General features: G+C 47.5%; 2 protein-coding genes across 9 annotated transcripts in view; one reads left to right on the top strand and one right to left on the bottom strand.

The window, feature by feature from the left end:
* COL4A6 (collagen type IV alpha 6 chain) overlaps nucleotides 1-7,300 on the top strand; it is a 284,481-nt gene extending 277,181 nt beyond the window's left edge. For all 4 annotated transcript variants that reach the window (XM_049704349.1, XM_033408792.2, XM_033408791.2 and 1 more), the window contains 8 exons: nucleotides 209-325; nucleotides 656-817; nucleotides 1,006-1,104; nucleotides 2,357-2,503; nucleotides 3,247-3,363; nucleotides 3,951-4,142; nucleotides 4,854-5,140; nucleotides 5,685-7,300. In XM_049704349.1, the coding sequence (XP_049560306.1) occupies nucleotides 209-325; nucleotides 656-817; nucleotides 1,006-1,104; nucleotides 2,357-2,503; nucleotides 3,247-3,363; nucleotides 3,951-4,142; nucleotides 4,854-5,140; nucleotides 5,685-5,945 (1,382 nt within the window). In that variant the 3' untranslated portion in view covers nucleotides 5,946-7,300. The remainder of the gene's footprint in view (nucleotides 1-208; nucleotides 326-655; nucleotides 818-1,005; nucleotides 1,105-2,356; nucleotides 2,504-3,246; nucleotides 3,364-3,950; nucleotides 4,143-4,853; nucleotides 5,141-5,684) is intronic.
* A 1,590-nt stretch (nucleotides 7,301-8,890) lies between these two features.
* The window catches only part of ATG4A (autophagy related 4A cysteine peptidase), a 66,074-nt gene continuing 59,059 nt past the window's right edge, over nucleotides 8,891-15,905 (bottom strand). For all 5 annotated transcript variants that reach the window (XM_033408868.1, XM_033408869.1, XM_004281521.3 and 2 more), the window contains one exon: nucleotides 8,891-9,439. In XM_033408868.1, the coding sequence (XP_033264759.1) occupies nucleotides 9,369-9,439 (71 nt within the window). In that variant the 3' untranslated portion in view covers nucleotides 8,891-9,368. The remainder of the gene's footprint in view (nucleotides 9,440-15,905) is intronic.

The raw sequence follows: 15,905 nt of genomic DNA, 5'->3' as shown, positions 1-15,905 counted from the left end.
AGGAGTCTCTGAGCCCCTGCCAGCTGCACTGGGCCGATGGCTGCCAACGGAGGAGAAAGGGAGAAGAGCCCTCTGCTGGCCTCAGCTGGTCTGGCTCCTACCCTAAGGGCTTCCATTTTCTTGTGTGAACTTCCGTTTTCTCTGAGAGAGCCTGGCCCTCTCTTAGCCACACAAAGCCCCTGCAGCCCCTTTTATTTATTCTTTGCAGGTTTCCCAGGTCTCCAGGGCCCCGCTGGTCTCCCTGGTGCCCCAGGTCTCTCCTTGCCCTCAGTCATAGCAGGACAACCTGGCGACCCCGGGCGACCAGGCCTAGATGGAGAACAAGGTAAAGTCAGGAAGCCCAAAGAGGGCTGGCCATCACCTTTTGTCTGGAGTTTGGGGAGGGCCTGTCTACAGTCCAGCTCCATCCCCACTGCTGGACCTGCATGGGCCTGTGAGGCCCCACGTCCCTCCTCCCGCAGGGGCACAGGGGGTTGGAATGGGCTGCATTTTGCTAAAAGGGTTTGGGAAGGTCTGGGCACTGGGGCCCCACAGAAGGCAAGGGAACATTATCTGCCCTGGGAATAGCCTTTGGCTTCCTATCAGTCCCAAGGCTTTCAGCAATGGCCGCTTCCTCTTCCCTCTGCCCTCATCCCTCTTCCGATCTTATCCCTAGGCCGCCCAGGCCCCCCGGGGCCCCCAGGACCCCCTGGGCCATCTTCGGATCAAGGCGACCCGGGAGACCCTGGCTTCCCTGGAATTCCTGGCCCTCAAGGGCCCAAGGGAGACCAAGGAATTCCAGGTTTCTCTGGCCTCCCTGGAGAGCTAGGACTGAAAGGTATGACTGCGCGGCTGCCTACTGGGTCCTTTCCCACTCTACTGTCAGATATGGCCCCTTCCTGCAGCCCTGTGAAGAGAGACCAGCTGTTGATGCTTTTCCTGCCCTCGTCTCTGCTTAGTCTCAACCCCACCACCACCAGCACCACCGTGCCAGGCCCTGACTTGCTTTCCTTTGGACTTTGCCAGGCATGAGAGGTGAGCCTGGCTTCATGGGGACTCCAGGCAAAGTTGGGCCACCTGGAGACCCAGGACTTCCGGGGATGAAGGGGAAGGCAGGGCCAAGAGGTGAGTTGACAGCATGTGCCAGGCTGATCCTGAGCTCAGGGGAGGGGTTGGGGCGTATCATTCCTTCAGGAGTCACTGCTAAGCACGCCAAGAAAGCCTGAATGGCTGAAGCAGCTGGATCAAGCTCCTCCAGGGAGGGAGTTTCTCCACCTCGGAGATACCTCTGCCTCCATCAGCTCCCAGGACTGAAGGCCATTGCCGCTTTGCCACCACGGATCTTGCCACCGACCTCCCCTCTCTGCATTGTTTCTGCATTTGCGGTCACTGCGTTTGCACTCAGATCACCACTCACCCATTTGCTGAATCCAGAAATGAAGAACCATCCTTTCTGTCCTTTATCACCACTCCCCTCACACACACATCCAATCCATTAGCAAGCCCTGAGGGCTGTGTCTCCTATAAACGTGCCTTGCATCTGCCCCCCTCTCATCACCTCCACCTCTACCACTGAGGTCCAAGGCACCAACATTTCTCACGTGGACCACTGCGGTGACTGCTAACTGGTCTCCCTGCTTCCATTATTCACCTCCCCCAACAATCATTTCTCTATACAGTGGTCAGAGAGGTCTTATAAAAACAGAAATCATTCATGGGCGTCCCATGGCATAAGAATTAACTATGGCCATGAAGCCCTCTGTGATGCCTCCCTCTCCATCCTCATTACCAGCCCTTCCCCTTTGCTGTTCACTGTGCTTTTGTCACACTAGCCTCTTTCAGTTATCCAGTTATCCTGGCTGGCTGCAGGGCCTTTGCACATGCTAGTTCTACTTCTGGAACACTCTCCCCCACCCCCCAGCTTGTTCTAATGCTTTAATGGTCTCAGCTTAAGTGTCACTGCTTGTAAGAGGCCACTTATAACTCTCTCTAAAGCAGGTTCTCCACCCCATAGCCCTCTCCGCTCCCTCCCACTGTCCGTGCACTGTCCATTTCCTTTATAGCACTTCTTACAATTTGCAGTAAGATTAATGGTTTTTGTCAGGTTATGCATTTTTCATCTTTATCACCAGACCATCGTCTCATAAAGGTCTTACTCACTGCTCTATCCCCTGATCTACCAGGCTCTGGCACATAGTAGGCCCTCAAATACTTTTTCAATGAATTCATAAGCAAATTGGCTTGTTTGGCTTCTATTAGTAGGCCAGCTGGCTGGGTCTGGGGTCTCGGCTGTGATGCCAGCTGAACCTCCGGGAGCCCACCCTGGCCACTTCCTCTGCCTCCGCTTGACATTTCTGTTTCTCCCACGTGCCCACAGGCTTATCCGGCCCCCGAGGCGCTCCTGGACAAACACCAATTGCAGAAGCCATCGAGGCTCCTCCTGGACCCATGGGTCTAACAGGCATCGATGGCATCCCTGGCCTCATGGGGGACCCTGGGGCCCAAGGCCCTGGAGGCCTACAAGGTGAGGAGGGCGCCAGAGAAAGGGGACTTCGCGGGGAGCTGAGATGGCTTTGGCTGGGAGGCTGAAGCAACTGGCTGGGAACCCCGGCTCCAAGGGGGCACCTTCATGGAGCGTTTCCTCGGCTCCTTCACAAAGCTTCCAAGCTTCTCACCAGGAAGGAGGGGACCAGCAGGGCCAGCAGTTGTACTTGGCTTCAGAGAATGAAGCACACGGAACGAAGTGCTCTGTGTGGGCAGAGCACAGCAGCTAATCCAGACAGCTCGTCCCTCGCTAACGCGCTGCTGCGGGAAGGAGGGAGCGTGGTGGGGGGACAGAGAGCAACGGAGAAAGCCCAGGGCTGGGGGACGGAAAACCCGGCTTCCAATCCCAGTTTTGCCCCGGCCGGAGTAAGCTAGCAGTCTCTCTGGACCTCGGTGTCCTCATTTCTGACATGGGACCCCAGCAGTTGCCCTGCATCCTCCCTAGCATTGCTGGGAAGATGAGAGGAAGGGAGGGGGACATGGGTGTGAAGGAGCTCAGAAGGGCTAAGTTCAGAGTGAGGTCCCAGGGCTGAGCTGCCTGGACGTGAACTAAGGACTAGCCCAGGAGGCTCAGTCCTGAGCTCAGCGTGCACTCCAGGGTGATGGCCAGTTCGCCCTCTCCTGGTGAGTCCTGGGCGTGACACACGAGTCCCCTTTCTCCGAGGAAGGCTCCTCCAGACACTGCACATTGAGTACCCCGCTGTGGGCCTTCTCTCCTGGCAGGCTTCAAAGGTTTACCTGGCATCCCCGGCAAAGACGGCCCCAATGGACTCCCTGGCCCACCTGGGGCTCTTGGTGATCCTGGTCTCCCTGGACTGCAAGGCCCTCCAGGATTTGAAGGTCTGGCAATGTCGGCACTAGGGGGCAGAGGGCTTCTGTAAGGGTTTGAGGCTTGAGGGTGAGTCAAAATCTCGAATCGTGGAATTAGGAAACTGGGCAGTAAAGCTTGATACTACTAGCAGGCTGGAAAACTGGGCTCGAATCTGTTCACTCCATTCTGAGCCTGTGAAGGATTAGAGCCCTACATTCCAGAAGGCAAAGGACTGTTCCACAGAGTTCTCTGGGTTCTCTTCCAGCTCTTAAGAGCTATAACTCTATACTATAGCGTGGCCCCCTGCCCTGCACACCTCCTCTTCTACCCAGGGATTCTGACGTGGATGGAAGGGGGGTGGTTCAAGGGAGAAGAGAATCTGAGATAAGACATGGCTGCTCTGCTACTTACCTTCCATTTTATATCAGAGACGGCAAATCAGTTGTCCTGAATAGAGAACAGTCCTGAAGCTTGCTGGGAAAGTGCCGCGATTGTTAGCCACGTCTGTCACGGGCAGGAGAGGAGGGTGTGATTTTTGCCTCGCTAACACCGGCTCTGCTTTTTCACTGCCTCTGATTCACCGGGTCCTTGGTTATCTCTGCTCTCTCCATCTCAGGAGCTCCAGGGAAGCCGGGGCCCTTCGGGAGGGCTGGAATGCCTGGGCAGAGCGTGAGAGTGGGCTACACCTTGGTGAAGCACAGCCAGTCAGAACAGGTGCCCCTGTGCCCTGTCGGGATGAGCCAGCTGTGGGTCGGTTATAGCCTGCTGTTCGTGGAGGGGCAGGAGAAAGCCCACAACCAGGACCTGGGTAGGTACCGGCTCGCACATCCAGCCCTGGCCCTCTGTCCCCACAAGGACCAGGAGCCACACTCCTCGCTCCTCCCAACCCTTGGTGGGCCCATGTTGGGTAGTGGGTTACAAGCACCAGCTCTGGAGTCAGGCAGATCTGGGTTCAAACCCCAGCTCTGCCGCTCACTCTGGACACGTTATTCAGCCTAAGCTTCCGCCTCCTTCTCAGTGGAACAAGCCTAATGCTAGTACTTGTCCCATAGGGTAGGCTAAGGATTACGGGAATCACCCATGTAAAATGCTTAGAACAACGTTTGACACGTATTAAGCATCCATTAAATGTTAGCGATCAGTAGTAGTAATAATAATATGACCTGCCGGCAACAATGATTACCCAAGAATTAATTGAATTGTCTTCAGGTGTGTGTTTCAGCGAACCACAGTCTCACTCTATTAAATGCTGATTTGACAAAGCAGACTAATTAGGGAGTCATCATTCAGTTTCTAAAAAGATTCTTTTCATTATCAAACTTCCCTGGTGCATAGAAAATAGACTTCAGTGTGTGTACAGTGGTCCGGGATAGGAAGGAAAGGCGTCCCTGCTCTGCTACAAGCAGTTGGATGTGAACCCAAACCACCATCTAGTCCAGCTGTAGTGGCTCCAGGGACGATCGCAGCCCTGCCCCTCAGCCAGAACTTACCTGCCCCTGCCCACCTTCTCTCCTTGCAGGGTTTGCTGGCTCCTGCCTGCCCCGCTTCAGCACCATGCCCTTCATCTACTGCAACATCAACGAAGTGTGCCACTATGCCCGGCGCAACGATAAATCCTACTGGCTCTCCACCACCGCGCCCATCCCCATGATGCCCGTCAGCCAGACGCAGATTCCCCCGTACATCAGCCGCTGCTCTGTGTGTGAGGCGCCCTCACAAGCCATTGCTGTGCACAGCCAGGACATCACCATCCCGCAGTGCCCCGTGGGCTGGCGCAGCCTCTGGATTGGGTACTCCTTCCTCATGGTAAGGTCCCGCACCGCCCTCTCCACCAGGAGGAAGGCCGAGGGCGGGGAGCGCTGGGAGGGAAATTCTGAAATCGAGTGCTGAGGGAGCCATGGTCTAACGACCTGTGGACTATTCCGTGCTCTCTCCCTTCTCTGGAGCACACCGCCAAGGGCTTGGGGCAGACGGAGGGCTCTGAGAAGAACTGCATCCTGTTGGCGGTTTCCTTAATTCAGCCTTTCTCAGATTTGTCAGTGGAAATGTTCGGGGGGCACCTAACACACCTTGGACTTGGCGGGACGGCAGCAGTTTGGGAAATACTGGCTGGGATGCAGCTGCAGCCCAGGAGCCGTGGGTTAGGAGGGCCCTAGAGAGCTTGGAGGGGGCGCTCCTGGCTCTGAGGCTGAGACAAGGGAGGATGAGCGCCCCCGGTCCTAAAACATAGCTATTGGTCCGCTGGCCAGACAGGGGGGGCTGAGCCGAGAGACCAGAGCTGAGAGACGGAGCAGCGGAGTCCATCACCTCCCAAGGTGACCAGTTCACAGCCACCGCCCATCTGTTTCAGCACACGGCCGCCGGCGCTGAGGGCGGGGGCCAGTCCCTGGTCTCCCCTGGCTCCTGCCTAGAGGATTTCCGAGCCACTCCTTTCATCGAGTGCAGTGGTGCCCGGGGCACCTGCCACTACTTTGCCAACAAGTACAGTTTCTGGCTGACGACGGTGGAAGAGAGGGAGCAGTTTGGGGAGGAGCCTGTATCTGAGACGCTGAAAGCCGGGCAGCTCCACACCCGGGTCAGCCGCTGCCAGGTGTGTATGAAAAGCGTGTAGGGTGGCACCTGCCACTCTGCCCCTTGCCCCCCCCTGCCCCGCACAACGGTCACCTCACAAACCTGAACGGTCTGAAGAAGGAAGGCCAAGCCCTTTTGCCCATCTGTCAAGTTGTACATTGGAGTCTCGTTTGGGCTGGACTACTGGACACTGGTCACCTCCACCCTCAGGCCCCATGGGTGAGCCCACCCTGCTGAGATCTGCTGTCCCATTTCGGTGCTACAGTTTGTGTGACTCTTCATGGCTACCTCAGAAAGACCTGCTGGGCCACCACTTTCTTAGAATGCTAGCTTTCCTCACTCTCTTGATCAGAAAGCTCTTCGTGATAGCGAAAGGAGTCATTTCATTATGTCCAGAGGTCACCGCACATCATTTGGCTTAAACTAGAACCCAGTGTTTTCACATGAAAAAAATTTCTCTGGCTCAACATTATGGATGGCTCAAGCCTGCACAGGGCAAGCTCTCACCTCTTCCCAGAGACCCACTGTGTCTAGGCAGGCAGCAGAGCTGGAATGAGATGCCAGCCAGTGTCCCGGGGTGAGCTCTGACCCCTTCGAGAGTGAGCACGACTGGGCCCCAGACTACTTAGGGACGCTGGAAGACCAGCAGCCGAGAGGTGCTCAGGAACTTCACATGGTCGTAGACAAGTCACTTCCTCCTTGCCGGCTCCCTCCCCAGCCACAGGCAGCAGACTTGGCCTTGTTCAGAGTAGAGCAGAGGATGCACCAGATGTGGTCAGACCCATAAAGCGAAATGAGAACCGCAGCCCTTTCTCCTGGGCCGGGGGGAGAGGGGAGGATGGGTAAGGAGGTGTGAATTTTGCTTTTGACTCCAGGAACAAAAAGGAAAATCCCTTGTCCCGATTTCTCAGAAGCCCCTGTTTATTCCAAATGCCATTCAGATGTGTGCAGTGTGGCAACTCGACACTGCAGTGTTGGTTCCTTTGCATTTTGAGGCTGTGAGAGACTTTCCATTAAAATGTCCATCCAATTGTTCTTTCACAGGTAGCCTGTTAAACCATTTTGATATGTTTTTAAAGCCTCATAAAAATCTAGCACAGTCCTCTCTTTAGCAGTTAGCAGACCCAAAGCAAGCCTGAGTAGACTGTAAAGTATATTCTGTTTAGGGGGATTTGTTTTAACCATTTCCTTTAATTATCAGTTTCCCAGAACACTTAGCTATGTTGACATGAGGCAATTCCTTCCAGGTGATTCTGTTTCCTTAAATATTATGTAAACTGTGCCAACACAGACAAAGCATAATCAGTATAATCTGAACTATTGTTAACTTCACCTCCTCAGTAATAAGCATGGTGTCAGCTTTGTACATTGCAAATAAAAGGAATCCAATATGAACATTTGACTCCTTTGACATTCTTTCTTTGATGAAAACTTTTCTAAAGTCCATCTCACTGAAATTCATAAGCCCCCCTCAGAGCCAAGGGGGTTCCTGTCACTGCAAGTCGAGCTTTATAACAAAACACTGAGACACGGAAAAATACAATTAAAGTCAAGGGTCGATAATGTCTTCCAACAGGCGACAAATCCACAACATGCTTCAAGATAAGCCTACAACTGTTTTTAGCCCCATCACATGCTAGAGTTCAAGAAAGGAATTTCCATACTTCTGGGGCCTCAGGATCATTTACAGATAAATCAAAAGTAGAGAAATTTTAGGGCCTCCCTGGTGGCGCAGTGGTTGAGAGTCCGCCTGCCGATGCAGGGGACACGAGTTTGTGCCCCGGTCCGGGAAGATCCCACATGCCGCAGAGCGGCTGGGCCTGTGAGCCATGGCTGCTGAGCCTGCGCGTCTGGAGCCTGTGCTCCGCAACGGGAGAGGCCACAACAGTGAGAGGTCCGCGTACCGCAAAAAAAAAAAAAAAAAAAAAAGGTAGAGAAATTTTAGTCATTAAAATCAAATCTAAGATATATGTGCATATATTTGTATATGCATAAAATATATCCTCTGGAAGAATAAAGAAGAAATTAATAACATTGGGAGTGTTCAGGAAAGAGAACTGACCTGTGGGAGGGAGAGACATTTCACTGAATACCATTTTGCACCTTTCGAATTCTGAACCGCTGGAATATATTATCTACTGGAAAAGAAGAAAATGGAATCTAAGGAAACAAGTGTTCAAATATTCCTAAATATACCACACAAAAAAACCCACCTTGGTTTGGTGCTAGCTTTCAAACCGCAGTTGCTGGCCTTCCTGGGGGCTTGGTTGAGCATGGAGGTGAAATGCATAGGTTAAGAAGACAAGGAGAGGAAAAGGGGAAGATAGCACTGGGACATGAGGTGCGTCCACACGAGAGAGTGGTTAGCAAAGCCAATTTGACGAATATGAGCTTTCAAATTTAGTATGTTGCTTGCTAGTCCTGAAATGGTTTGGAATTGTATTTGATGCACAGATTAATGTCACCACATGAATAATTCTTTCCAGTTATGACTGTCAAGCAAAATGGAGTCAAATTCAAACACAATTTTTAATTTCCCAAACAAAAATCAACAGTTTAAGTCAGTGATTAGCACACTACAGCCTGTGGGCTAAATCCAGCCCTCTGCCTGTTTTTGTAAATAAAGTTTTATTGGATTACGGCCAGGCTCATGTGCATGCACATTGTCTATGGCTGTCCTGGGGTTTCACCAGCAGAGATGAGTAGCTGTGACAGACACTATGTGGTCTTCAGAGCCTAAAACATTTCCTATCTGACCCTTGACAGAAAAAGTTTGCAGACCCCTGATTTAAATGATAATGATTTAAGGACAGGGTGACCATCTGACAAAAGTATCAGTAAAGATGGGGACAGTGACCCATCAAATAGTTAAGGTTCTCTCAAATGGGAAGGAGATCAATAAGTATACATTTGATGTAATGTCTTTGACACACTTTTTGAGATCAATTATAATTATTTAAACACATGTTCAAATAATTTAATAACTTTTTTTCCCTGATACGATTATCACTTTATTATTAGAGCAAGAGAACAGGTTGCTTCTTAGTATTTAGCCCAGAGAGGTCAAACCTGAAAGGGTGAAGAAGCACAGGGTAACCATCTCTCATCTGCTGGTGCTGGAAGCAAGGTGGGAGTTGCTGTCTATCTTCCAGACATCCACCTCCTCATTTCAGTAGCTGAAGGTTCGCTGTGGCCATGTAAGAAGCTGGGAAGTGCAAGAGACGACTCCTAATCTTTCTGCTCCTAGATTCCATGATTGTTTTAGTTCTTTCTGGGGAAGGGGTATATTGTTCACTTGTGTGTTTTTTTCTGAGAAAAGGTGATTGGCTCAGTCATGATTGCTATCAAGTTTGTATGCTGTTGGCATATCAGGCACTTGCTGACTAGAAAAGTTTTATGTGATAAATTCATGTTCTTCTGGTGCCAGATGGAAGACAGATCTCCAAGGTGAGTTCCCACTATTCTATATGCTCAGAATCTCGAAATCTTCCTCCAGGTCAAACTCCTCTAGTTGTTCAGTAGAGTCGATGAATTCTATCACAATACAGAAAAGAGGAAGAAAAAAGCTTGACACTTTGTCTCAAGCGGTCAATAAGTTACTCAGTAGTTAAGACCATGCATTTTTTTTTTCTTTTGCTTTATGCGGGCCTCTCACTGTTGTGGCCTCTCTCGTTGCGGAGCACAGGCTCCGGACGCGCAGGCTCAGCGGCCATGGCTCACGGGCCCAGCCGCTCCGCAGCATGTGGGATCTTCCCAGACCGGGACACGAACCCGCGTCCCCTGCATCGGCAGGCGGACTCTCAACCACTGCGCCACCAGGGAAGCCCCAAGACCATGCATTTTTAATTGCTTTGCTACAGAAAAGTTTGTGTAGAGGAGACTTATAGGTGGGACCACTGCTGAGTATTAGCAATTCTCTATAAAGAATCAAAATAGGTTTAAGGGCCAAGATGTGGGAGTAGAAAGACCCTGAGCTCATCTGCTCTCATGAGCACACCAAAATCACAACTATCTGCAGAACAACCATTGATGAAAATGACTGGAACCTACCAGAAATGATCTTCTACAACTAAAGTCATAAAGAAGGATCCACAACATGACGGGTGGGAGGGGCAGACTTGCGATATAATCAAATCCCATACCCCCAGGGTGGGCGACCCACAAACTGGAGAATAATTATATCACAGAAGTTCTCCCACAGGAGTGAGAGTTCTGAGCCCCACATCAGGCTCCCCAGCCTGGGGGTCTGGCACTGGGGGGAGGAACCCCCAGAGCATTTGGCTTTGAAGGCCAGTGGGGCTTTACTGCAGGAACCCCACAGGACTGGGGGAAATACAGACTACACCCTTAAAGGGCGCACACAAAAATCTCATGTGCACTGGGACCCAGGACAAAAGCAGTGATTTGATAGGAGCCTAGGCCAGACCTATCTGCTGGGCCTGGAGACTCTCCTGGAGAGGCGGGGGGTGGGGAAGCTCACCCGGGCGACATACACCCTGGTGGCAGACATACTGGGGAACATTCAACTACATGAACACTCCTGGTGGCTGACATGTTCGATCATTAGTGCCAAGACCTGGCCCCACCCGACAGCCTATAGGCTCCAGTGCTGGGACACCTCAGGCCAACCAACCAATTGGGCAGAGACACAGCCCCACCCATCAGCAGACAGGCTGCCTAAAGAAGTCCTGACCCACGGCCTCCAGACAAGCCCCTAGACATGGCCCTGCTCATCTGAGGGCCAAGACCCAGCTCCACGCACCAGTGGGCAGGCCCTGGCCCCTCCCACAAGGAAGCCTGAACAAGACTCTAAAGCAGGCTCACCCACCAGGGGGCAGACACCAGAAGCAAGAAAACTACAATCCCACAACACAGGCCAGAGACCCTATCCTGGGACCAGCTGGCCCCTGACCCTGCCAACTAGCAGGCCACTGCAACCTCAGGGACACCCCAGACCCCATACCCAACTGTATCAGAAACCAGCCCCCCCTTACCAGTGATCTGAAATGAGCTCTGGGATCCCTGGGCCCAGGAGCCACACTCCAGGAAACAGCTCTGCCTGCCAGTAATCCAGCACTAACCCCTGCCAGTAGTTGGGCAACAGCCCCAGAGGCTTCGGGACCCTGACTCCGGCCACCAGTGAGCCAGCACTAGCTCCAGGGCCCCCTTGGATTCCACAACCAGCCACCTCGTGACCAGGCCCCACTAAACAGCAACCAGCAGCATCTGCACAAGGCAGGGCCTGGCAACCAACCAGACTAGAAGCCAACTAAGCCTAGCAGACCACCCACATAGTCAGCCCACCACAACAGAAGGAACCAAACAGCCCTCTTAGGGGGAACACCTAGAGCATATAGCTTGGGTGACAAGAGAGGAGTGCACTGCTGGAACACATAGGATGCCTCCTACAGAGGGCCACTTCTCCAAGGTTGAGAAACGTAACTAACCTACCACAGACATAAAAATACAGATAGCAACTTAAGACAAAATGAGGCGGCAGAGGAATAGGTTCCAGACAAAGGAACAAGATAAAACCCCAGAAAAAGAACGAAGTGAAGTGGAGATAGGCAATCTACCCAAGAAAGAGTTCAGAGTAATGGTCGTAAAGATGATCAAAGAACTCGGGAGGAGAATGGATGCACAGAATGAGAAGCTAGTTTTTAACAAAGAGAAAATACAAAGAACAACCAAACAGAGATGGAGAGTACAATAACCGAAATGAAAATACACTAGAAGGAATCAATAGTAGACCAAATGATACAGAAGAATGCACCAGTGTGCAGGAAGACAGAGTAATGGAAACCACTGCAGCTGAACAGAAAAAAGAGAAAAAGAATGAAAAGAAATGAGGACAGTTTAAGAGATCTCTGGGACAACACCAAGTGCACTAATATTTGCATTATAGGGGTCCCAGAAGGAGAAGAGAGAGACAAAGGGCCTGAGAAAATATTTGAAGAGATAATAGCTAAAAACTTCCCTAACCTGGGAAAGGAAACAGGCACCCAAGTCCAAGAAGCACAGAGAGTCCCATATAGGATGAACGCAAAGAGAAACACACCAAGACACACCGTAATCAAACTTACAAAAATTAAAGATAAAGAGAGAATACTAAAAGCAGCAAGAGAAAAGCAACAAATAATATACAAGGGAACTCCCATAAGGCTATCAGCTGATTTTTCAGCAGAAACTCTGCAGGCCAGAAGGGAGTGACACAGTATATTTAAAGTGATGAAAAGGAAAAACCTACAACCAAGAATACTCTACCCAGCAAGGCTCTCCTTAAGAGAAATCAAAAGCTTTACAGACAAGCAAAAGCTCAACGAATTCAGCACCACCAAACCAGCTTTACAATAAATATTAAGGGAACTTCTCTGGGTGAAAAAGAAAAGGCCACAACCAGAAACAAGAAAATTATAAAATGAAAAAGCTCACCAGTAAAGACAAATAAAGGTAGTATATCATACACAGACAAAACTAGTAGGGAGGTTAAAAGACAAAACTTGTAAAGTCACCTGTATCCACAATAAGCAGTTAAAGGATACAGAAAACAATCAGATGTAAAATATGATATCAAAAACTGTAATCGTGAGCGGAGGAGAGTACAAATACAGGGTATTTAAAATGCACTTGAAATTAAGAGATCAGCAACTTAAACAATCACATTTATATAGAGACTGTTATACAAAAACCTCATAGTAACTGCAAACCAAAAACCTATAATAGATATACACACAAAAAAGAAAAAGGAATCCAAACATAACACTAAAGGTAGTTATCAAATCACAAGAGAAGAGAACAAAAGAAGAAAAGGGAATAAAAGACCTACAAAAACAAATCCAAAACAATTAACAAAATGGCAATAAGAACATACATATCTATAATTACCTTAAACGTAAATGGATTAAATGCTCCAACCAAAAGACATAGACTGGCTGAATGGATACAAAAACAAGACCTGTATATATGCTGCCTACAAGAGACTCACTTCAGATCTAGAGACACATACAGACTGAAGGTAAGAGGATAGAAAAAGGTATTCCACGCAAATGGAAATCAAAAGAAAGCCAAAGTAGCAATACTCATATCAGACAAAATAGACTTTAAAATAAAGACTGTTACAGGAGACAAAGAAGGACACCACACAATGATCAAGGGATCAATCCAAGAAGAGGATATAACAATTGTAAATATATATGCACCCAACATAGGAGCACCTCAATATACAAGGTAAATATTAACAGACATAAAAGGAGAAATTGACAGTAGCACAATAATAGTAGGGGACTTTAACACCCCACTCACATCAATGGATGGATCATCCAGACAGAATATCAATAAGTAAATACAGGTCTTAAATAACACATTAGACTAAATGAACTTGATACTTGTAGAGCATTCCATCCGAAAGCAGAATACACATTATTTTCAAGTGCACATGGAACATTCTCCAGGATAGATTACATGCCAGGCCATAAAACAAGCCTTGGTAAATTTCAGAAAACTGAAATCACATCAAGCATCTTTTCCAACCACAACACTATGAGATTAGGAATCAACTACAAAAAAAAAACTGCAAAAAACACAAACATGTGGAGGCTAAACAATATGCCACTAAACAACCAATGGATCACTGAAGAAATCAAAGATGAAATTAAAATATACCTAGAGACAAATGAAAATGAAAACATGATGATCCAAAACCTATGGGACGCAGCAAAAGCAGTTCTAAGAAGGAAGTTTATAGCGATAGAAGCTTACCTCAGGAAACAAGAAAAATCTCAAACAACCTAACCTGACACCTAAAACAGGTTAGAGAAAGAAGAACAAACAAAACCCCAAGTTAGTAGAAGGAAAGAAATCATTAAGGTCAGAGCAGAAATAAAATAGAGACTAAAGAAACAATAGAAATAAATGAAACGAAGAGCTGGTTCTTTGAAAAACAAAATTGATAAACCTTTAGCCAAACTCATCAAGAAAAAAAGGGAGAGGGCCCAAATCAATAAAATCAGAAGTGAAAAAAGAGAAGCTAAAACCAACACCACAGAAAACGAAGGATCATAAGAAACTACTATGAGCAACTATACGGCAATAAAATGAACAGCCTAGAAGAAATGGAAAAATTCTTAGAAAGGTACTATCTCCCAAGACTGAACCAGGAAGAAATAGAAACTATGAACAGACCAATTACCAGTACTGAAATTGAATCAGTAATTTAAAAACTCCCCATAAACAAAAGACCAGGACCAGATGGCATCACAGATGAATTTTACCAAACATTTAGACAAGAGTTAACAGCTATCCTTCTCAAACTATTCCAAAAAAGTGCAGAGGAAGGAACACTTCCAAACTCATTCCATGAGGCCACTATCACCCAGATACCAAAACAGAACAAAGATATCTCAAAAAATAAGAAAATTACAGGCCAATATCACTGATGAACATAGATGCAAAAATCCTCAACAAAATACTAAAAACTGACTCCAACAAAAAACTGACTCCAACAATATATTATAAGGATCACACACCATGATCAAGTGGGATTTATCCCAGGGATGCAAGGATTTTTCAATATCTGCAAATCAATGTGATACACCACATTAACAAATTGAAGAATAAAAACCATACGATCATCTCAATAGATACAGAAAAAACTTTTGATTAAAGTCAACATCAATTTATGATAAAAACTCTCCAGAAAGTGGGCATAGAAGAAACATACCTTAACATAATAAAGCCCATATATGACAAACTCACAGCTAAACATCTTACTCAACAGTAAGAAGCTGAAAGCATTCCCTCTAATATCAGGAACAAGACAAGGATGTCCACTCTCACCACTTTTACTCAACATAGTTTTGGCAATCCAAGCCACAGCAATCAGAGAAGAAAAAGAAATAAAAGGAATCCAAATTGGAAAGAAAGAAGTAAAACGGTCACTGCTTGCAGATGACACGATACTATACATAGAAAATCCTAAAGATGCCACCAGAAAACTACTAACGCTCATCAATGAATATGGTATAGTTGCAGGGTACAAGATTAATATACAGAAATCTGTTGCATTTCTATACACTAACAATGAACTATCAGAAAGAGAAATTAAGGAAACAATCCCACTTACTATCACATCAAAAAGAATAAAATACCTAGGAATCAACCTACCTAAGGAGGCAAAAGACCTGTACTCCAAAAACTATAAGACACTGATGAAAGAAACTGAAGATGACACAAATAGATGGAAAGATATGCCATGTTCTTGGATTGGAAGAATTAATATTGCTAAAGAGACCATACTACCCAAGGCAATCTACAGATTCAATGCAATCCCTATCAAATTACCAATGGCATTTTTCACAAAACTAGAACAAACATTTTTACAATTTGTATGGAAACACAAAAGACTACAAATAGCCAAAGCAATCTTGAGAAAGAAAAACCAATCTGGAGGAATCAGGCTTCCTGACTTCAGACTATACTACAAAGCTACAGTCATCAAAACAGCGTGGTACTGGCACAAAAACAGATGCATAGATCAATGGAACAGGATAGAAAGCCCAGAAATAAACCCATGCACTTATCATCAATTAATCTACGACAAAGCAGGCAAGAATATACAGTGGAGAAAAGACAGTCTCTTCAATAAATGGCGTTGGGAAAATTGGACAGCTACATGTAAAAGAATGAAATCAGAATATTCTCTAACACCATATCCAAAAATAAACTCAAAATGGATTAAAGACCTAAATGTAAGACCAGATACTATAAAACTCCCAGCAGAAAACATTGGCAGATCACTCCTTGACATAAATTGCAGCAGTATTTTTTTGGATCCGTCTCCTAGAGTAACGGAAACAAAAGCAAAATTAAACAAATGGGCCCTAATTAAACTTGAAAACATTTGCACAGCAAAGGAAATCATTTTAAAAAATGAAAAGACAGCCTATGGACTGGGAGAAAATATTTGCAAATGATGTGACGGACAAGGGATTAATTTTCAAAT

The sequence above is a fragment of the Orcinus orca genome, chromosome X, assembly GCF_937001465.1.
Source record: "Orcinus orca chromosome X, mOrcOrc1.1, whole genome shotgun sequence".
In the NCBI taxonomy this organism is placed as follows: Eukaryota; Metazoa; Chordata; class Mammalia; order Artiodactyla; family Delphinidae; genus Orcinus; species Orcinus orca.
The sequence above is the reverse complement of the archived record's forward strand: the minus strand, read 5'-3'. Positions and strand labels throughout refer to the sequence as shown.